At 40.6% G+C, this 23,320-nt stretch overlaps 1 protein-coding gene across 1 annotated transcript in view; it reads left to right on the top strand.

Moving 5' to 3' along the window:
• LOC126050131 (ethanolaminephosphotransferase 1-like) overlaps positions 1–23,041 on the top strand; it is a 59,332-nt gene extending 36,291 nt beyond the window's left edge. Inside the window, exons 6-10 of the mRNA XM_049827619.1 lie at positions 3,900–4,008; positions 14,328–14,376; positions 16,582–16,762; positions 20,677–20,859; positions 22,033–23,041. Of these exons, the coding sequence (XP_049683576.1) occupies positions 3,900–4,008; positions 14,328–14,376; positions 16,582–16,762; positions 20,677–20,859; positions 22,033–22,098 (588 nt within the window). The 3' untranslated portion in view covers positions 22,099–23,041. The remainder of the gene's footprint in view (positions 1–3,899; positions 4,009–14,327; positions 14,377–16,581; positions 16,763–20,676; positions 20,860–22,032) is intronic.
• Positions 23,042–23,320: the final 279 nt, after the last annotated feature.

Raw genomic sequence — 23,320 nt, 5'->3', positions numbered from 1 at the left:
GTGCTGGCCAGGCCATGGTGCCTGCTTCCAGCTACCTCCTGACACATCTGGAAACCGAACTCAGTACTCAGTTATCGGAGGGAAACCCCATAGTGTATCCATATGAAATTTAAACAGAAGAACCTGCGGTGCACAGGCTCTTTCTGCATCAGATTGCTTCATTCTTAACCACTCAATTATGATTCTACTCAAACCTTTCTTGGTTAATTAATCTTCCAGGTGCTTTAGCTGTTTACCTGTCACATACTACATGTCTAAATGCAAAATGACCTTTTTAAAACATATAAGCCCCATATTTTTATAGGCTAAATTTGCCACCTTTAACTATTAATTGAAAGAAAAAATACTAAGAAAAAATTAACATGGAAAAATTACACATCATGCTAAAGTTAACTCCTATTGAAATGACTTGTAGGAAATTGTCAGGTTTTACTTTTTTTAGGCAAGCATTGTATTTATTTTCAGAGGAAAAAAGTAACCTTGTATTTAAAATTACTTTGCTTTCTAGATGTTCAGTTTGAGCACTGTGTTAATGGAAAGTATTTCAACACATGAACAATTAATGCTATTGGAATATGCTAGTGAAATTGAATATTACAGTAAAATTAATGTAATTTTTTTATAGAATCATAAAGAATTTAAAAGCATAGCCAGTATATTTTAAAAAAAGATGAGAACCCGTGTAGTACATCATACAGCATACTCAATGTGCCTGTTTGTAAAACAGAAAGGGTAAATCATTAGGGAGGAAAAAAATGTATGTAGATACACACACAGTCTAGAACATTTTAGTCACAAAACTTACACCTGCAGTAGTGGAAAGAGATGAAAGAGATGGTGGTTTTAAAAAGTCAGGTATTTTAGAGAACAGTTAAAAGACTAGAAGCTAGGAGATTTTCAGGAGTTGTACTGCCTTATGGTTATATAGAATTCTCCCAATGCCATGTTAAAGAAGTAATATTCTGATTTCACAGGGGGAGAAAAGTGACTGTTGTGATTTACAAAGCCATGACAATGCAGGGAGCCACTGCTCAGAAGCCAGCTGTCCTGCTGCTCAGCCATAGGCTGCCATATCAAAGCGCCTACAAATTAACACCACGCTGGATTTTTGTCTGCATTAAGTAATATTGCCTCCTCATAGATAAGGCCTTGACAAGCCAAAAATTTGCCTGGTCAGATGCTGCAGTGAGCTGGAATCCAAGATTGTATATATCTGACACTAACTTGCTATACAATCCTTACTTGTGTTACTTAATTTGGACTTCTCATTTTACAGAAGGTTGTAATTATTTTTACTTGCTAAAGAATAGATTTATATCTGAAAAATACTGATTGATGCCAGAGAGATGAATAAAAAACTTGGCTGGCTTTTCTTAAGCAGAATTATTCAGTTGCACTTAGGAAGACTGCTGTACATTTTAATTATTTTTTTTACCAGCAGTGCCTTTAAAAACAGTCACAATTTTGTACAGCTAATTAACATACTTAGCTTTTGTCTAATAATTTTGGCAATCTTCAATTTTTGCTAATATACCTTAGACCAAGGGACCCAGCCATTTTCTCGTCCTTCCAGCTTTCTAAAGGAGGTCTTTGAGACTGCCTCAGTGAAGTCAAAGTGGTTATTGTTATTGATTTCAGTGATAGCAGGATCTCAGTTACGAGTCCTTAAAAAACAACACACCAAAAACTTGAAGCCAAAGAGTGTTTTCCATCATAACATCTGTTAGATAAGAGGCAATCTCAACCTCTGAGTGCTGCATCACCAAATCCCAGTGCAGGGCATTCCCCTGACAGAGCCCGTTGCACAGACGCTCCTGTTCCTAGAGGTGTGCTGACATCTGGCAGCGATACCCATGACTGCACTGCCAAAAGTACTGACTGTATTAACAGATGATACTGAAGTTCCTCTTTTATCACTTGACAAAAAAAGTCTGTTCAGAATTCAACGTGTGAGGGTAAACTCAGCCTCCATCAAAGCCAGTTGGAGTTTTGCCATCAACTTTGATGGGGCCAGGAGTCCATCCGTCATGTCTTATGGATAACATAATGCAACTTCTTCAGAAAGCCAAATGTTAGCTCTGTTGTAGTCAGTTGTAAAACCCATTATACACATCCTTCATTTAGACCAAAATTTGACTCACTGTCTTCAGTGGCCCAAGATGTAACTCTCATGCTAGTACCTGCTGTTCTCCATTGCAGATCTGTTGTGCTGCTTGTTCTTGCAGAGGCAATTCAACCATCCAGTTCTGCAGTGCCCCATTCAAGCAAAACTTTTTTTAAAGTTATGTACTGATAGGGCAAGAATCTTGACTTTAGATACAGAGAAGTAAGTGAAGTCAAATATAGCAATATTTAAGTGTAATAGGGAGTTTAATGGACATCAGTGTTCTGCTACTAACCTGTGATGTTAAGCAACCTGTTATCTAGAAAAAAGATCTTCAGTGTACCTTTAAATTAAAGCAATTAATTTAATTTAGAAGACTGGAAATGGGTTTGTTAAAGTTAAAAATGAAGAAAAACTGTAATAGAGTAAAAAAATGAGTATTCTAAAAAAAAATGTATTAAGATCTATTGTACAATTAAAACTGTAAAATATCTGTCATCCCAGAGTGAGAAGCTGTATTGAACAGAAAAAATAAAAGTTACTGAATGTTACCTGGGAATAGATACATGAACATGCAGTCTTCTAAATGGCATTATAATTAACATAGTTAATAATTTAGAGCTGAAGTAAATGTTTGCAGTTCATTGTTAATTCAAGTCTAGAATAGTTCAGGAGGCTGAGACATCTAAAATGAAACACACAGCTCCTTACGAGTCCTATAGCAAAACTAAACAGCTGAAAACAAAATAGCCTAGAGAAAGAGCGGGGCAGCAGTCCTGCTAGCTGGGTGCCAGCAGCAGAAGGGGCTGCAGGGAGTGGGTGGCCTGGGCTAAGCCAGGGAATGGGTTTCAAAGGAGAGGGGGTCCCCTGAGGAGGTGGGGTCAAGGGCGCAAGGGTTTGGGAATCGCTGTATCACGTTCAGTACTGCACTTGCACGTTACACACCTAACGTGGTAAAGCTTCAACAGTTTGTGCCATAAACTGTCAGTAGGCAGTGCTGCTGCAAGCAATATGATGGGTGTGAAGGTTACAGTGATAGGAGATAATACGGTTTTGCCTGCATTAAGATTTCTGACCTCAGCTGCATCACAGAATTAACTCTGACGAGAGAGTAGAAACTACATCTACATCACTACTGAAACTGGTGGCACTTCGGCATGTTAAATGACTCACGAGTGTCGTGTTTGAGTCCTTTGCTCCTAATGACCTTTGACTGCTTGTTTCTTTCTGTGTCCTGTAACAATGTTATGTGTCAAAAATCAGGGAAGACTTCAGCTCCCGCCCCTTCTTTTTATTTCATCGCATTCAACTGAATTTTTTTATTATTTCAGGTGAGCTTAGATGTTTTTTTCCCCCCTCTCAGTTGTTCTGATACGATCCGTTCAGGAGGCTGAGCTACAAAACTAACCACATATTGCTAATTCTGTAGTCTGTATGGAAATACAAGAAAGTGCATGTGCAGTGGGGAGACCTGCAATTCAGAAGGGATTTAGAAATTGGGTGTTTTGAAAAGGTAAGTCAGTAAGACTTACCACATTCAAACAGGTGCACACATTAGCAGGGAAGTTACTTGCTTATCGTATGAACTACGTTTTAAATAATTTTGTTGGTGACCCTGGAAATTGCTTCACTGCTTAGAAGTAATTGTTTTGGGATGACAGCATAAGGTCCTGTAAAGTGGAGAGAGGAGGAAAATAACAGGGGTTTATTACTTTTGCATTTGTATTAAGATGATAAGCAAAATTCTGTACCTTTAGAAGTAAAGGATTGAAAATATGTTATCCTTTTTCTCTAGGTATTAATAGCAGCATATCTGCTTACTGGTGCTGTTGGTGTGGAAGTCTGGCAGAAGCCTTTCCTGTTTGGTTATTACATTACAGATGCATTAGTAATCTTGCTTATAGGTAAGTGTCCAGATCCATGCAAAATTGCACTGCTTTTTAATTATTTTTATTAGATATTTCTTATATTTCCTTCATATATTTTTTTTCCTTTTGTAAGTGTTGGCTAGTCCAAAAACCCACATGAATAGCTCTTTAAAAGACCTAATACTGGAAACAGATAATTTTGGAAAATTTTTTCCTTACCAAATTGCTATCTGTTGTACACATATACACATATATGTTGTACACAATAATATAGAAAATGTTCCTTATCTGCGTGTGCAGTTCAGTGCTGTGTGCTGGCTGGCTGGCTGGCTGGCTCTCAAAGTCTCAGGAACTCCTCATATCACTTGGGTAAAATGTTGCTCACATTTACAGATAATAAAAGTTTAATGTTTTGGCCTGCAGCACACCATGCTCCAAAACATTATGGGTAGAAGGAATAAAGGTATTATTTAAATAATCTTAGGAGGCACAACTGTAAATCTGAAAAAAAGCCAAGTGGTTTCTAAGCTCTTCTTTAGAATTACTTTCTGAACAGAAGTGATGCATTTTTCATACACAGCAATAGCCTATTTGCTCATTATTTGATACTGTCAGTGTAGTTTGAAATAAGCCTTGAACATTTTTCAACTGCTATAGCTAGACTGAGAACAAGAGCAGTTACATTTTAATGAGTTAAAGACATGGTAGTCTTAGCTAAAAATGTGTGTATGCAAAACGGCTTTGATGTGTTGCTTGGAAGGTGAAGGAATTAGCATATAAATTTTAGGGATTTTTATATGAGCATACAAGTGATGAGGACACCAAAAAACCTGTTTGACACAGACAGTCTAGACTTACGTCTAGAAATGTCTTCAGTCCTTGAGCCAAATGGAGGACTTGGATATAGGTGCTTACCCAGCACCAACTCTAACTAGGAGCCGTCTGAGGATTTCAGGGGGGACTTTTGAATCCACTGCATTGACATGTGCTCTCACCACCCTTTCCCCATGGTGAAGTCTTCAGCAGGTACCGCCTCCAGCCTCAGCAGTGCTTCGCGGAGTTCCCAGGTTGGAAAGGACCCTGCGTTCAGGCTGTGCTTTCTAATGAGCAGCGTGTACAAGGACATGGTTTTGACAGTCCTTTGTGCTTTACCCAGAGTATAAAACTGACCGTGTGTGACCAAGACTGTACAGTCTTTTCCTTGTCAGGCCTGTTTTAGGCACTCAGAGGAAAAGAAAGGAAGGAGGGAGAAAAAGACAGTGGTTGCCTCTTCAGTAGTCAACGAATTATTCAGCTTGCCAGAGGTGTAGCTATAACATGCCCTCTGGTGGCTGGCAGGGCACTGAGGGGTAGGGACTGATTTGTGCTCTCGAAGGAGCACCACAGGTCCAGAAGGGATGGGTGCTGGCTCGCCCAGAAGCAGCAGCTTAGGCCTGCGTTGGCATTAGGTGCTAGTCCATTGAACAGGCTCGTTCTGTGCTGTGCACATCGCTGCTTTTGTTCCTGTCACTAAGGCGCACGACAGCCCGTTCAGTGAGTACATTGATGGCTTCCCTTGTGCTTGGGAAGCCATGGATGAAGGTTTAATTCAAACTGTCCAACATATTAGGAAGGTTTGTGGTAGGGAAGCATGTCAATGTCATCAAATCTGCAGAAGCGAGCATCCTTTTTCATAGTCTATCAAAAACATCTGCAAAGCAAGGTTTGATGGACTATGCCATTAGCATTAGAAAGAAGTACTGCTTCTGTCTCATGTGGTACACTTGGAAGAATGGATCCGTGAGCAGAGAATTGAGTATTTCTTCCATCATTGTCCCAAGCAGAGTAGGCATAAGTAAGAGCCAAAAGATTTCTTTAAAAAATTGTCTTACGTACACTATCCACAATGCCATTAATAAGGCAACTTTTGCATCTTAATTATAGTTAAATATGGGTTTAAAGTCTGCAAGAAATTATCTTGGTTGACTCCATGTTACAAAATTGGCACAGTGCTTAGTCAACCTCTTAAAAACAGACACTACATTTAAATATTAAAAAAGTAGAATCCTTCCACTGAGGATCACGCTGATCCAGAAAGCACTGCCATTTCGCCACAGGTTTGGCTCTCAGCTCAGCAGTAGTGATTAAGGTGGTTGTCATTGGCTAATCTGTGTGCAGTGAGTATGGATATATAAACTTTTTAGAAGCTCGCAGTAAATTGCAGGACCCCACTGTGACTGTAGCAAAAATATTGGTCTACCCTACACCAAGGGCCGAGCAGCCAAGAAGATGAAATTATTCTCTTCCTTACAGAGGCTGCAGCAAGTGTGTCTTGCTCAGCCAGATCCATGCCAGAGCCCACTCTCTGGCATGCTCAGTTACATGCCTTTGTGGCTAGTTAAAAACCAAAGCAATGTAGTGAGACTCTGATGCTTTTTACGAGTTAGTTTCCCAGGACCCCGAGAGGAGCTATTAAACTGTAACTGGCTGTCCTTAACCATCTGATGGCATTTAGTAGTCACTAGTGGTCCTTCTAACAATGAACCTGTAGCTGCTCCATCAATACTTGGCATTTGTTTCGTGCTTTTACTGTTCTGTACACAGCAGGAGTTCAGCTGCTGAGCCATCACTTCTCTGAGAACAGCTGGGCTTTAGCTAGTACCTTCTGTAGTGGGAAGATATCCAGATGAGATGTACAAGAGTGGAGTTTTTCAGATGTCTTTCCTGGAGTTTCTGGGGGAAAAAAACAAAAAGAATAGCCCACATATAACCTAAGGATGAACTCTGCAAAAGCACCTCCTCAGAGGAATCTGTGGTATCTCCAGGTGATGCTCACTCACTGAAAATAATGGAATTTTTATCAAGTGCCAGAACACACAAAGATATACATAAAAGTGCAGCAATACCGGTGTTTAGATTAGATGTTTTAGGAAGGCCTCCCAAGACAGAGCTTTATGCGTGTCCCTGGGAACTGTCTAGCAGACTGTGAACACCTGTAGGAAGGCCAAGTCTTGGGCTGCTGAACAGTGACCTTGGAGGACTCCTCTGTGAAGCACAGAAACTTCTGCGTAGTATTTTATGGGAATTTTTCAGCTACCCAGCAAACAGAAACCTGTAATTTTCACAGGCAGTGAACACAATTCCACCCTGAAGCCTCAAAACGCACACCTAGCTGGATACCAAACAAACGAAGAAGGCCATTCTCCTGTTTCCAGAGTGTGTTGTCCTGGCTGCTAGACAGAAATGTCTTTCCTCTCCTAGCATGAAAGCAGCCAGACCTTTCTAAAGTTATGTGCCTGTGTCCTCAGCTGGAGCTAATTAATTCTGCTCTCAGGAAGGCTCCTGTGGATGACACTCCAAAACCTCTCTTGGGATTTAACCACAATTGTCCCATGGCATTATCTGGCTAACTAGGGTCCCTTCAAAGGGCAGCACTGGGGTGAGAGCTATCATTTATTTTCACCCCTCCAGGGTATCACGAATGCCTAGCCTTCCCTGTCACTGTGCTGTCAGGTTGAGCGCAATATAAAATATTTACAATAAGCATTTTAAAACAGTCAGTTCCCCACATAAAGTCTAGTACCACAAATAATGGTATAGACTTCATAAGAAGATTTTCACTGACAAGTAAACATCAGTAGTTCAGGGAGCAGAGTGACTAACTGATGATACTTTCTGTCTCACATTACAATTAAATGACCTGTAATAGGTACATGTTGTGATTGAAGCTTTTCCTATTCTTGGGACATTCATACTTGCTCTCTATGAGATAGATTTTATAATGTCTAATAAAATTTGAGTTCAGGCTGCAATCCTCTCCTCATTGGAGACATTTATAGGTCTGTTGTCCTCTACTTGCCTGTTCATTTCCATGCAACTTACTGGAAATCTCTTTCAATCTATTAAATTTGTTCAGAATTGACCAGAGGGCTCTGAAGTTATGGTAGGATGCACACAAACAAGCAAAATGTTATCACGTCAGCTTTATGCCTTAGGAAGCCAGGTTGGAAAAATGAGTCCTGGATGCACAGAAAGATTCCTGCTCCTCCTCTGTATTAATTGCAACCACAAGAATAGGCTTTGTGGTTAAAGGACCACTGAAGCATGGAGTGGATATGTTGTACTTCATCAGTGTGTGGCACATGGGGCAAACAGGTCTGTAATCCAGACATGGTGGCACATTTGAGTCCACGCTATGTGGTCAATAGTGCCCAGATCTGGCTATTGAAGCCTGTGGCAGAGCTGGGACAAATTTTCAAAGTACAGGTTTGAACATGAAATGTGAATGAAGTGCTAACATCTGTCAGAGATCTGAAACTTGAACTTTCTTTTAGAGATGGGGCCAAAGCATTCAGAATTTTTTCCTATGATTTGTATTGGATTGGGTTCTGTGCTGATTTGCAGAGTGTGTGTTCCTTGATGTTCATTCCTTCTCTGAGCTACTTAAGTATATAAAATGAGGAGTAAATACATTAATCAAAACATAATAGCAGCAAAAAACTGATGATGAGACCAAGCCACAACATTTGAAACATGCCAAATATTTGTATTCTGTCATAACGGGAAAGCACAGTTACCCATCTAAAACAGTGCCTTGTCCTTACGCTGTGTCCTGTATCCTAAGTATCAAAGGAGGGCACAGAAGTCCTTGCAGTGGGTAATCATACAGCAGCCTGTCCTTTTTTCAGTGTCAGATATGTTTAGGAGGCCACGGTCAAATCATAAATTGTTTCTGCCTTGTACGGATAAATCATTCTGTAGTGATTTCCTATAGTTCCCATTGCAAAGTGGCTGATGGTTCTGCCTTACTGATGGATAGTTGAATGATTAAATGTTAAGTGATATGTTTTCAAAATGTTATCGCTCCGACAGGCTTTGACTAGCCTTGCTTGAAATGCGTGGTTAACATGAGTTGGCTTCTATGTGTCTGTCACCAATTTAACATTTATTAAAGCATTGCTGTGACAGATTGTATGAGAATTCGTTGAAGTAAAGGGTGTGAAATACTCACCTATCACTTGAGATATATATAAAAAGCAGTTGAGTTCATGTTTGGAGTAACTCATCTGAACCAGTCAGAACAATAACCCAGAAAACCAGAGCGCTGAAGGCCAGAGGCAGAGCAGTGTCACAGGATGCTAATTACAAATGGGAGTGGGTTCAGTGATGTTAGCTGTGAGGAGTCATTTCACGGGCAGTGGGAGCTCCAGAAGAAAGTCAATCAAGAGAGCTCACCTGGTACAGCCCTTCTGGAAGCCAGCCTGGGGTTTTCAAATAAAGGCTGTTTCTCTGGTGCTCAATTCTTGCTGTGCCCAGAAAAAGAGAATGATGTGTACATGACGTGTGAACAGAACTACATCAAAGAAGGGTCTACATCCATAAACTAATTTCTCAGCCTGTACTAAATCCCTCCAAACACTGTTCGCTTACAGCTCAGTTCAAGAGAGATACTTGCAGTGTGTGCTTCCTTAGACACTGAAAATAAGTAGAAAATCAACAAGGATGATAAATGCATCCCTTTACAACCTTTATACTCAAGAAGTATCTTAGATGCTAAACATACATCAACTTTGTGCCTGAAGACAATGCTCATGTTTACACTGTGCTCTTAATCCCTGTAAAATCATTTCATACAGTGTAGATCTGTTTGGGTGCATTTTTCATCTGTCCTTAAATTGCTTAATGTTTTCAGACTTTACAGGCTCAATTAAGTCTGAAAATTATATACTCATTTTCTAAGCTTCCCCCCCCCCCCCCCCGCCATTTACTAAGTGGTTCTAAGTTTGCCATTTTATATAATAATAAAACATGATTTTATAGTTAGGGGACAGCTCAATATGCAGTTATTTGCTTGCACAAACAATTAAAAGAGTTCTCTTCTGAAGACATGCCTGAGAAAATCACACTGTTCCATAAAAAGCTGCTGTTCTAGTTACAAGTACTTCTAAATGTTCACCTTTTGATGAAGCTTGCTTCCAGGCACTGATCAGTGTGCTAAACATTCAGTGTGTTAAGATATTTTCATGTGTCTAGATGCTCTAAATGTGGATGAAATTTGGAAAAAACATGGAAAAAGTATTTAAAGATTTTTCCAAGCTAATATTGAGGCCTAAAGATTTTTAATCTTAATTTTTTGTCTGGTGGCTAAAAAAGGTAAATGATAACATCCCATTTCTTTAAGGCAAGCATTGACTATGATGAGGTGTGGGAAAAGAAAGGCCAAACAGTATACTGAGGAAGGCCATGTGGAGGTGTGGGCAATTGAAGAACGATAGAAGAGGGTGATAGTATTTAATCTGTAGGCTGAAAGGCAACCACAACTGCCTAGTCTTAAAGAGTTGATTTTTATGGAGCTCAACTTCTGCAATACGCCCAGGATAAGGTCTGCACAGACCTCTTCACTGCTCCCAAATGGGAGGAATGCTCTGGGGAGTCTTTTTTGGGGGGGAGCACATAAGGGATGGAAGGGTACTTTCCTGAATGAATTACCGCAGTTTCCAGTGCAGTGTTCACCTAAAATTACATCCCTGTATTGTACTGTCTCATTTTTAAACTTTTAACTATCAGGAAAAGCCAATTCTTAACAGATAATATTTCAGTGCTTTTATTAGGACAGTGTAAAGATGGTTCACTTCTCAGGAACTTACCAACAAATGCGATTTATGATAGCAAAGGTGCGGAGGAGATAAACAGCTAAGAAAAATGTCTTTCCTTTGAAGCAGTATGATTTGTTTAAAAATAGTGGTTTAGGTGTCTTGGCTACCTACTTGGAGTTGCTTCTTTATTTAGTCGTGCTTACAGTCTGTGAAGTTTGCTGTATTCAGGAAGCTGGCTACCTGTGGTAGGGTTTCTACCTTTGTCAGACCGCCAGTCTGGGGCTCTTCTGTTGGCTACTGAAATAATTTTCTAGAACAACAATAGTGTCAGCAGTTTGTTTCTGGCTGTACCCTCTCTTTCTCTGCAATAAGCAAGTCTGTATTTTGTAGAAATGCCTAAATTAACACAGGTATGGCAGCCACACAAAGTAACTGCAGTGTGTCACGGGAACAACCTGTCTGCAGGTCTTCAGTAGTCTTTAAGTTTAGTTATGTGAGGGTTTAAGATGCCCTCATATAACTAAGCTTAAATACAACACTGTTAGTCTAGACTAACATAGGGGACAAATGTACCATGGTATCCATTAGATGCTAGCTTTTTTTTTTTTTTTTTTTTTTTTAATTCACTCAACAATATCACACAACATCTTACTGTTTTGGAATTAAATTTGAAAGCACCAAATGAAATCTGAAGTTCTCACTAAAGTTGAGGGGAATTATCTTTTTGATGCCTTTTACACACGTGTGTATATATATATTTGCGCATGTGCATGTATGTATCTGTGTGTTTATGTATATATATATATTTGGAAAACAAGATAATAATGCCTTTATTTCTGACATGTCTCTAATCCTGAATTTCTGAATGCATTGTATTTTAGGTTTTGTTTCTTTTTTTTATATGGACAAAATAATTCCTGATAAAGAGCTTTGCAAATGCTTATTTCTCTGAAAAGGGAGCCAAGATAGTGCAAAGCAGAGGACTGACCATAGGATTGTACCTAAATCCAAGGATTTGGGCTTGATACCTTCAGCCTAGTGTGACACAAGAATTTCCTGTGTGTATCTGTGCCACCCATCTGTGCTTCAGTATTTCTGCCTTTAATACAGGCCTGTGTGCTTACAGTTGGGTCTCAGAATTTAAATCAGCTGGAAAACAGGGGGAAACATTAAAGGAGAAAAAAAAGTACTGGAACAGCAGTAATACTTCTAATAACACTTGAGTACTTATATTTTCTGTAATGTGTTAAAAATGTCTAATGCACTAAACTTGATTTTTTAATGATTGTAAAATAAAATAAGTGCTTTTAGGACATTAAAAAAAAAAAAAAAAAAAAAAAAAAAGCTCCATCATCATCACTTGGGTAGTGCCTGGGTGGCTGAGCGCCAAAGAGACAGCAGTGGGTTTGCTTTCCAGCCTGCACCTTTTGTTCCCCAGACCAGCAGGGAATGGCAGCAATGCAGAAGCAGCAGTTTAGCTCCTGGGCACAATGGGATCCTTAATGCCAATTAAAAAGCAGACTTAATGACTACTAAAAGCAGCCCCCAAGCCAGGCCTCCTTAGCTAAAAAAAGATGGGAAAGCAACATGTTGTAGGAAATGATGGAATTTTGAAAATCCCATAAGAAATAGGGGAACACCCTTTGCTTTCCATACTGCATCCTCAGCTCTTGCTCTGCTAAAAGCGAAGTCATATAAAAATACAGAGGAGTAAGTGGTGTAACTGCCCCATTCGGAAAGTGGCTTTTAGTTAGCTGGGGGATTGTTTGTGGTCAGTGTGTTATTTCTAACTAAAATGGCACTTCATAAAAATAACAAATTGTTGGCAACCATTGCTCTTTGAATTCTATTTCTAGTTCTAGTCTCTATTTCTGTTCCTCTCGGTTGCTTTGCTGCTAACAAATCAAACTTCAGGATTGCAGCAGGAAATTTAGATTTAACCTCAAGAGTCAATGTTTTGTCTCATGTCTGCTCTAATGTGATACAGATGTTGGAACTGCTGTACGTAACTCAAGATTTTATTGAACTAGCCCTCCCTGCCTAATAGAAAACATAGCTAAAACGGGAGTGCACATTAAACACAGATCACTCTGAAGGCACTAAGCTTGTGAATTTTAGAAATATATTTACAAAATACTTGCGATATTACTTCAATTGCATATCCTTCAGCTGTTTGATATGGAGTTTCTGCCATGGTAAAGAAGCAGAGCTCTTTATCTTACCTGTTTGAAAAAGCAAAACCAAGAAGTAAACATGTTAAAATGCAATACCTGAAATTATTTACAGGCTGGATATTCTTTTTTTCCAATTCTTTGTTTCCTCCTCTTTAAAAGATAACCAGAAAGACTGGAGAAATAGATTACCTATTGCATCCCTTTTTATTTCTTCTGTTTTCCAACAATCCTGATCTCCACTATTCTTGCTTTTTTTAGTTTTCCTTCTCTTGAGTTGCCACTGTGGCCAGAGCGTGCTAAACACTTGGATATGTCTTTGATGAGGACTGAATGGTAAACACTGACATTTCTCAAGACTCTGCTATGCCATGTTAGCCCCAGTACAAAGTCATCTGAAATCAATTCTTTCCTCTATTCATTCTTATTTTTCCTTATTTCTAATAATGAGGTTAAAGTTTGCTACTTTTCTAGTACAAACAGTACACTGTGTTTCTTAAATGAGATGTTTTTTTAAGGTAAAATCAGAAGGTTTACAACATCAGAGTGCTTTTCTTGCCCATAACAAAATAGGAATTATGTATTAATTTAGTGCACCAAGACCAATCGTCATGCCTTATAATATAAAAGCCATGCAGAGCAATCTCCAAGCAACAAACAGACCAGGGAAAAGCCCTCAATAGACAGAAAGTGGGGAAAAACCCAAACCCAAACCAAAAAGCTCTGCAGGGAAACACAGAGATTAAAAAAAGTCGTATTTCCACTCAGTTAGGCTGACTGATACTGTGGCTTTTTTGTTTAAACCTTGAACTTCCACTTCTTGCTGGAGGTCTTTGACCCTTGGGTGGACCAACGTATTTTGGGTGTGGGTGTTAGACGGGGTACAACTGGGACTTCAGGGAGCTCTAGGGCTGCTGGCTGCTCTGTTGGTAATACCAGCAACAGTGCAGAGAGACACACCAAAGGTGAATTCCTTGTCCTTGGTGGGTTAAAGCTGAGCTCCAGAAAGGTCACAGCTATATTAAAAAAAACAGTTAAAAACCCCTCACTCATTCAAATGATGGCCATATCGTGAAAGTGAATTAATTTCAGCCATTGTATCAGCAAAGCAGATCATTAACTGGACCTTAGTATATTGAACTATAAACCTGTTATTTCCCTGGTAGCACTGTTTGAGGTTAATTGTCTTTATATATTCCATTGCAAAGCTTTTGGTGTCAGACTTGGGTTTTTTCTACATAAACAGAGAGCAGCTCATGCAAAATGGGGCCGTGATCTTTCTTGGGTGCAGCAGAGGAACCTGTATGACAAATAACTGATCCTACCTACTGCCTACATCATCCTTTTTAAAATTCTTCCCAGTCTTCTCACTCATTACCCAAGAAAATCTGTATCAGCAACTATTTCTAGGAGCTAACTTTTGGAAAAATGAGGAAGGTTTTATTATTGCCTAAAGCCTCCAAACTCAGTTCGTATCCTTTAATGAGTCTCTGTAATACTGAGTCATTTTTAAAATAGCACACTAGCTCTGTTATCATATGGGAAAACTCTGAGGTCATCAGTGTAGCAGGACTGTAAATCATTACATATTAATCTTTTTCTCTTCCAGGCTTCAGTTTATTTCTTTCATTTCCACAAACACTATACAACATTCACAGGTAAGTTAATTAACATTAAATAAGTTCTATCCCTTCCCATTTAATTCTACATATTTAATGGTTTCCTCACTTGAGAAATAAATGTAATGCTTGAAGTAGCCTAGCTTCTTTCAGCCACTTGATAATGTAGTAAAAGTTTTTTCTGGTCAATTTTTAGAATCTAACTGGTTTCTTTTCCATGTTTGTAACTCCTCTCCTTTTCCTTTCACTTGCCATTCTCCAGACAGTCTCACACTGCACTCACTGGTCCTGCATAGTAAACTGATGAAGGCTCTGTAGTTAAAAACACTGAATTTTATTTGCAGTCAAATGTGATTTGTAAGTTCTACCTGCCCTAGGTAAAATTCTGTAGCTTATCAGCCTGCACTCCATGAAGTACTTTATTGTCTTCCAGATCCTTCTGTAAAACTCTTCTCTGTATGAAGTCTGCAGATAATTGCTGTCAGATACAAGCTAGGCAGGTGGCAAGCTGTGATTACATCTAAGAGCTGGCTTGCTGCACCTAGGAATTTTATACGTGGCCAGTTTATACTCTGATGGCCTATTTTGATTAATGCTGCCTGCCTTCCACTAGTATTTGCTAGCTCATTTCACTCATCTGTCACATCAGGTCTCTCAGGTCCTAAGTGTCCTGGAGGAGGGACTATCACTGCCTGTCTTGAGGAATTAGTGGAAATTAATATTAACATTCAGATTTTGGAGAGACTATAAGACAATAACACCTCGCTCCTACACAGCCCTTTTCATGTTGCAGTACTCAGTGTACTTAATAAAAGCATGAATAGCCCCCAAATTTGGGGCAGGAAGAGTGGAGGGTCAGGAGATTGTGGGGCAGGAAAGGCTGAGAACCCGCAGAAAGGCTGGGCTTTGGGGCAGGGTGCTGGGAGCAGCAGTGGGAGGGGGCTGGGGACCAGTGGTGCAAGGGACTTTGGTTCAGGGAAGACTGGAAGAAGGAGGACAGCAGCTTGGGCATGTCAGCCCCTGGCAGTAGCAGCATTTACGCTGATGAACTTTTAGTTTTTGCTTTCTTTCCTCTGATGTCAGGACTTTTGTTTAGTGTTTTCCTTTTCAAGTCATCATTCAACATAGTTTCTCTCAAGTCTTCCGGTGGGTTTATCATTCCTCTGAACAGGAGAGCACAGTAATTTTAAACATCCAGTCAGGTTTGCTTGAAGGATTCATACACAAGCTATTTGGTGATGAGGGATTTGAGTTTTCCGATCATCTCTGCTCTTTCTTCATCCTGCTGCCTGTTCTCAGTTGCTATTTTATCAGAAGAATATTCTTTTTTGGAATGAGAAAGATATTTATTGGATTTTTGTGTAGCTGTTTCTATAAATACAGATGTTCAGATACTTTAAACAGGACATTTCCCAGTACACATCAAACACAGAATTGCTCTTCTGAACTATTGGTATGAAGAATGGTTTAATGATAGTGAACTTCAGTAAATTAAACCTCCTACTCCTTTTATAACCTCTCAATGAGTTTTGCCTGAATGAGAAAGATGCAAGATATATGCACAAGCTATTGATCTTCCAGTTACCTTTTTCCTAGCTGACAGAAAATACTCATTTACTACCTTTAATAGTACTACCTTTAAAAGACAGCTTAAAATATCCAAGAAAACACAACGCATCATTAATCTTCCTGTACTGTAATTAGCAAAGAAAGCCTCCCTTTTAGGCTGTACTTTGGCAACAGTACAGAATTTTCTAGCAGCATCACCTCTAGACCTAAACAATAGCAACGCTTGCCAGCTATGTGCTTGACTCTGTTGCCACTGAAAACATGGGGCATATTGGCTAAAGTAATTTCATGCCTCGTGTCAGAAGTTTCGTCCTCTAAAAAATATATATTTTGAATTCACAGCAAGCCTGCATGCTGTGCATTTGGATGACAACTACAACAGAGTACTGCAGCTCACTTTGTGTAAGCTTAGTTGTCCATTGCCAGGCAATGATGAGTGGGTGAAGCTGACCAGAAGCTATGTGAATAAGCCAGTATAATTTTACCCCAGAAATAAACGTTACTTGGGTATCCTACAATTTCTTGTAAAATGTCTGGGTATCTAGCGCATTTGCACAGGTAGTTGTATTGCAAGATGAATTCTTGGGCTGAGTTTAGGCTAGAGTATGAAGTTACTGTGCAGAAATAGAATGGATAAATTTTCTTACTCCATAAAATCATTGTATTTATTTACAGAGCACATTTAAAGAAAACACTGAAGAACGATTCTTTGTATGAAGGACTCCTACCTCTTGTGTCACCTCTGTTGCTGTTCATTCTTCTTACAGTCTGGGTGGTTTTATCTCCAGGCAACATATTAGCAAAGCAACCAAGATTGTTTTTATGGATGTTTGGGGTTGCTTTCTCAAATGTTATTGTAAGTATGTTTGTGGTGGTGGTACTATTTAGAGATAGCTTTCTATTTTTATGTGAATAAGCAGAAGGGAACAGAAACTGTAGCTAAAACTCTGCAGTATTACACAGCTCTTCTACCTCTATGTTAAGCTTTGTCTTATAAAAATACACCACAGCGGTTGTCTGGACTAGGGACACTTACAGTACTGCAATACCTACTCTACCACAGCATAACATTTTTATGAGGGTTCTTTTTTTTTCTGAGGGTTTACAAAAACCCTAGGGAGGCCTTACTTCCAGAAATATAACAGATATTCCCCCACATATAGGCCGAAATGCAGACTTGTCTAAGGCAAAGACAGCATAACACAGGCACAGATTTACCAGCAAGAGTAGGGGGGTTGTAGTCTTGCGCTGCTGCTGTGCCCATTAGTGTGGTACGTGTATTCCTGTATCCTGCAGTTCAGTTGATCCCACATTTTCCCTTCACCGGTCAGAATAAGGCCGAACCACTGACAGCATTTTTTTAGGGAAAGATGTGAAGAGGTGCAGGGGCCTTGCGATGGCTCTCTGCCCACAGATCAGTTCTCGTATACCATATCATTGTGACCGATTTCCCCCCTTTAATGCCTATGAGACAACATAAACTTCGCTGAAGTAACAACATGGGGAGCCAGACAGTAATGCTGAGCACTGCAGTTAACCCAGGGCTTTCCTCTCTGGAGGAGGCCCTTTGTCTCTCTTCTTGCCAGGAGAGAGGCAAGGGAGCTGCAGCCAAGTAGAAAGGTGTTCGTCCATTTAATGCTAAGATACCCTAAGGGATAGTGACTCGTGTCATTTGAGGAAAATAGTCTCCAATGCCATCTAAAATTGTGTCACTGAGCAATGCTACAGCCAACTTAAGAAGTGAAAGGCTTGAAATGCCTTGCGTTATGAGAGATATCTTTAGAAATGTGGGATTTTAAAAGAGAAACCATAACCCCTTTAGAAGTTTGTATTCAGGGATGGAAAAGAAATCATAATTGTGATGTTTGCTAGATGTACCCTATAAATGTATGTTTCTGAGGGTCACAAACAGTTCCATCTTAGGGGCTTAATCTCACAAAAGTTTGGTTATTTTCAGATGTATAAATCTTATTGTATGCATTTTTCATTACCTAATCTACCCCTTTTTCTTAAGAGAACAGTGTAGATTCCGTAATGAGAAATACAATTATTTCATACCAGTGGGGAAAGTGCTTTCAGAGTTTGGCAGCTGGCAGGTTCTGCACATACATCTTAACCAACCGAGAGCAATTGTGGCAGGATGCTTGCAGAAGAAAAATAGTAAGGCAAACCAGAAGTTTCTTTGTAGACTGCAGTTTATTAGACACTGAGTGCAATGCATTTCTTCAGGCCTTGTTTTTTTCTTTTACTAAAATATCTACTGCAGTGTTAGAGGCTCGCATGAATTAAAAATGTATGTGTGTTAGTTGAAATTTTTAACATTTTAAAAGCAAGCATTAAAAATGTATGGGTGTTAGTTGGAATTTATAACATTTTAAAAATGAAAAACAAGCCTGTATTTCCTTTCACCTCCTCTGGTCCCTTGAACGCACGTTTCCTCCAGCATCAGAGTAAGGCTTGTCATGGCAACGCTTTTCTTCTCCATGATAGTCTGACACATCGGGTTTCCATTTTCTGTTCTGTAGACCACAAACTGCAGCCCACGTTTCTCTACCTGCCAGTATCTTAACTTCTTATGCCTTTCACAACATATTTAGCTGCCCAGCAGATCCTCTGGGCTAAATGCCTGGTCTCAGACCTGGCCTCATAGCCGTGCAATGTCAGGACAAGTAGGGAAGGCGACGGCCTCCTGGGAGTGGGCAGAAAGACAGGCCATTTCCAGCGTTTTTGGCTAAACTAAGGCAAAAATGCCTCTGAGGCCTAAGAAAGGAAAGCTGTTTATCCATGAGAGGAGGACTTCTTTTCCCAGTCCCCACGGCCAGCAGTGGGACTGCCGACGGGTTGGCAACCACTCTTGCCTGAGAAGCTCAGGCCTTGCTTTGAGATTTGCTCGTAGGGGCAAGTCTCAGAAATATCCAGGTCTGAGCAAATCACCACAGAGCACAACTGTCACAGCTCCCACTTAGGAAGCCCTCAGAGGCGCGTGTTTTGAGTCCAGGAGGAGGGGACGGAGTGGGTAAGTCTCTTGGAGGGGACCTCCAGCCATCACCATACATAGCACAACCGCAGTGGCCAATATAGCGGCCGGCTGATGAGCAGGGGCAGCTCAGACTCAGGAGGAACCTCCCAGGGGAGATGGTAAGAGAGAAGATGCTAAGGACCTACCCTGGGGCACAAACCAGAGCTGCTGGAGGTTTAAATTCAGCAGGGCCAGGGTAGCATTGCAAGGTGTAGGCGAGGGGGATGGAAAAGCACAGGGCATAGTCCCATAGCCTTACCTTTTCTTTCCAGTCTGCGTCTCCAGACGCCAGCTCTTTCACCTCCTAATGCTGTTTTTGCCTCACTTGTAGCATGAGTCAGTGCGTCAGGACCAGGGGGAATAAGGAATTGAGGGAGGAGTGCAGAGCATAGTCTGTTTTGCAGTCCTGTGATACACCGAAGGTGAATTGGTCCAAATACTAATAAGCAATCTTTATGAATAATCAAGTACCATACTTGACATGGTGTAATAATGGTTTAGAACTATGTGAAATCCAACGTCTGGACAGGTGCAATTATTCAGCCAGAAAAATTATAGCATATAGGTTGCTTTAGCAATTTCTGATACCCTCTGGAATGATTCCCAAAGCACTCGTAAAACTGGTGTTATTCAAAAATTCATAATCAATACTGATAATGTATTCTAAGTAAAAATATTTACATTAGGTACAAATGCTTACTTCTTGCATTATTGAAAGTTAATTATTTTTTCATGGTTTATTTTTGCATTCTTCAGTTTCCACAGCAGAGACAGTAAAGCCAGTATTTTTTCCCCTACGGTCAGACTCCTACTGCTACTGTCATTGGATTTCAGGCACTGCACAGGGAATGAATTTTTCATTCTTCTACTGTTTTCAGGATACATAAAATCTGTTTTTAACCACGTTTAGATTTTGAGTGAAACTTAAATTGATAAAATATTTCAGATGTGCCTACCCCCCTTTTTTTTTGTAAAGGACATGGTGTATATGAAACACATTTCTTAAGGAGTCTAAACCAGGTAAAACACTTAGTTGTGCTTAACTGGTTTTAAAAATCTGAACTTCAAGTGAGTTCATCTTATTACGTTTCAAGAACTCAGTAAAATTAAGCTAATTGCTTTCAGTTAAACCATGCATCATATATTAATTTTTTTTCTGCCATTCTGAGTGGGATCCCTTTCACTGGGCCCCCAGCTACACCTCCAGGGAGTCCACTGCCATGATCAAGCCAAGAAAATAGTGTTTTAGTACACGAAGCAGTGCTAGAAAAGAAAAACAGGATTTAAAAGTGGCATATACTACCTCCCCTCCCTTCTATACAATGAACCAGAATATATTTCTGTCACACCATGTGATTAAAATACCACTCTGCTCCTCTCCCAGTGATTAAGTGGTGGCACATCTGATTTGGGATCACAACTTTATGAGCCCGTGTGAAAGCATGAGGTGTCAGACAAACTCCCCCTTTGTGAAGATGTGCTTCAGCTTATAAAGCAAAGTGTGTCAAAACACTGTCCCCAGAAAAGGAGTGTGTATTTTAAATTACTTGTAATAAAGTCCTTTAAGACTCACAGAGAGTGAAGCATAAAGGTGTATCTATAGCAGTTTTCTCATCAGAAACAAGCTCCATTTTGAACTCCAGCCTTGCTTTCCCCTCATCAAAAGCAACCTGGAGAGAAAATGGACTTACTTTTGCTTAGACCCCTGGGCTGACCCAGCGCTTCTCACCCAACGCCTTTTGCTCCGACAGTGCAAGATGATCATCTGCCAGATGAGCAGCACCCGGCCAGAGCTTTTCCACTGGTTCCTCTTCCCGCTGGCGCTGGTGGTCTACGCAGCCATCTCCGGGCTGCTGGGCTGGATGGAAGAAGCGGTGCTTGCTGTGTTCACTGCGCTGGTCACGGCCGCCCACGTGCACTACGGGGTCTGCGTGGTGAGTGGGCGCCTTCAAAGTGGCCATGGGAGAGCTGCACTGGGGTGGGGGGAAGATGGGGTCTGGGAACGGTTTCTATGCTGTCTAGTTGGGGCAGTGTCCGGGAGTCTGAATGTTCAGTTATGGCTTGCTTTCTGTGTATTGTTTTATTCAGTATGAATTTTAAAAAAACCAACCAACCAAAAAAAAAGTCAGTTTACTGCAGGCCTTTTCGCACATGCAGCAGCTTCAGTGGCTTGAATTATTCTGATGTAGCTGACTGGTTTCAGCTTTAAACCCATCACAATCAGAATATTTATGGACTGGTTTTATGTAGCAGTTGACCCACATGGCATGAATCCTCCCACCCCTTTCCCCTTTCTCCTTCCTAAGGTTACTTGACTGAAAAAAAAAGAAGGTAAAATGCAAAGTGAAATAAATAGAATTCATAAAATAATGTTAACTTTGCTTTGAATCTACAAGTAAAATAGGCATCCCAATTTCTAATCTTTTCTTGGCCCTCTATTAGCATCTCCCAAGCTGGAGATATGAATTGTTTTCCAGTTCATTCAGTCTTATCAGCACAGTTTTGTGTCTGCTAGGTATCTGTTTTGTCATTTATTGTCATCTGAATTACTGCTTAAATTAATTTTTCCTCAGTTAATGCCCTCTTTTCCAAAGAGTATTGTCAAATAATCCTTAGGAAAGTATCTTAATGGGGGTTTGCTTTTAGATAAAACACCTTGCATGGCAAAGATCTCATTTCACAGGGAGCTGGTCAACATTTTTTCATTTAAGATACACCATTGGGATGTAAGGATTTTTCTTTGAAAGAAGCCTTTTGTCAGCAGACATTGGCATCATAGTAGATTTTACCCCAGCACTGATACAGGCCAGGCAGGGGAGGTCAGAATGGTCAAAATTCGCTATTAACTGAGGGGTCCCAGCTCCATCACAGTTTATGTCACCTGTGAATCTGGTCTGTAGTGATTTAACTTCCCATTAGTGTGCTGCAAGAGGAATGTAAAGACCACAGCTCTCTTGCTTGAATACTTGTAGGTCCCCATGTACTCGTAGGTCCCCAAGTACACAAGAAGTGTGGTTGGGTCCTCCTTTCTCTGACCAGGAGAAGAGAGATAGTGAATTGTGAAGCATGCAGAAAACTGGTTGCTAATCTCCATGATTTCTATTTAGGGGAGGCAGCTGAGTGAGCACTTGAACATTTACATCTTTTCCCTGAAGAAACGTGTCCAAGAGTGAACACCTGCACTATGATCAGACTGTAACACTTGACGTGGAGATTCACAGCTCTTCTGGTGTAATAAACAGTTGGAATTAATCTGATTGAAGTAACCAAAGAATAGAATACTGCAGATACCCAAACCACTGCAACAATGAGCTATGCAGCAAGATGCTTCATCTCAGAGGAAGATTCCCGTCCAGCAGAGAAGTGTTTACCAAGTTGTTCTGCTGCTAGTATTTATTCTCTTCACTAATGCTGTGTTACTACCCTCTCTGAAGCTTTTGTCTTCCTCCTCCTCACTCACTGTGTCCGAAGTCCTGGGTAAATCCATGCCAGGTTACATGAGATCCTTGAGGGTTTATAACCAGCACTGGTTTTGCCTGGCCTAGTCACCAGTGGGACCCCAGCAATGCAAACCCTCCCTGTATGTCCTTCCCACTCTGACATCTGTGCCTGCTTCATTTTCCGTATTTATTTTCTTACAACTCATTTCTTCCATACAACCTCCTGAAGGGCTTATGCACATTCAGTGTTTTCCTCACCTCAAATGAATGTGTGAAGAAAAGAGAATGAGCTCAGAAAGCTATGGGTAAAGTGGTTTTGAAACTTCTCATTTTTTTTCCCCAGCATTAAGATGAGTCTCAGCTGACCTGTATCTGTCAGAAATGCAGGCTCCGTACAGCAGTAGCTGGCCTTTATATTTATTTTCTAGCACATCGTTGATGTTTTGGTAGCAACAAGCAATATACCCTTGTGATTTAAGCCCAGCCAGTAACAAAGTGCCATGAAGCCACTCGCTCACTCCCCCTGCCCTGGTTGGGATGAGGAGAAAATATAAAGAAAAGCTTGTGGGTTGAGACAAGGACAGGGAGGGATCACTCACCACTTATGGTCACGGGCAAAAGACAGGCTCAGCTTGGGGAAGAAACAAAATCAATTTCATTTACTACCAATCAAATCAAAACAAGGATAATGAGACATAAACCCAAACCTTTAGAACGCCTCCCCCCCCCCCCCCCCCCCCCCCCCCTTCCCAGGCTCAACTTCACTCCCAAATTTTCTACTCCCTGCCCCACAGTGGTGCGGGGGGACGGGATGGGGGTTGCAGTCAGTTCATGACACGTTGTCTTTGCCGCTCCTTCCTCCTCAGGGCGAGGACTCCTCACTCCTCCCCTGCTCCACCGTGGGGTCCCTCCCACGGGAGACAGTCCTTCATGAACCGCTCCAGCACGGGCTTTC

Source organism: Accipiter gentilis, chromosome 2, assembly GCF_929443795.1.
Source record: "Accipiter gentilis chromosome 2, bAccGen1.1, whole genome shotgun sequence".
In the NCBI taxonomy this organism is placed as follows: Eukaryota; Metazoa; Chordata; class Aves; order Accipitriformes; family Accipitridae; genus Astur; species Astur gentilis.
The sequence above is the reverse complement of the archived record's forward strand: the minus strand, read 5'-3'. Positions and strand labels throughout refer to the sequence as shown.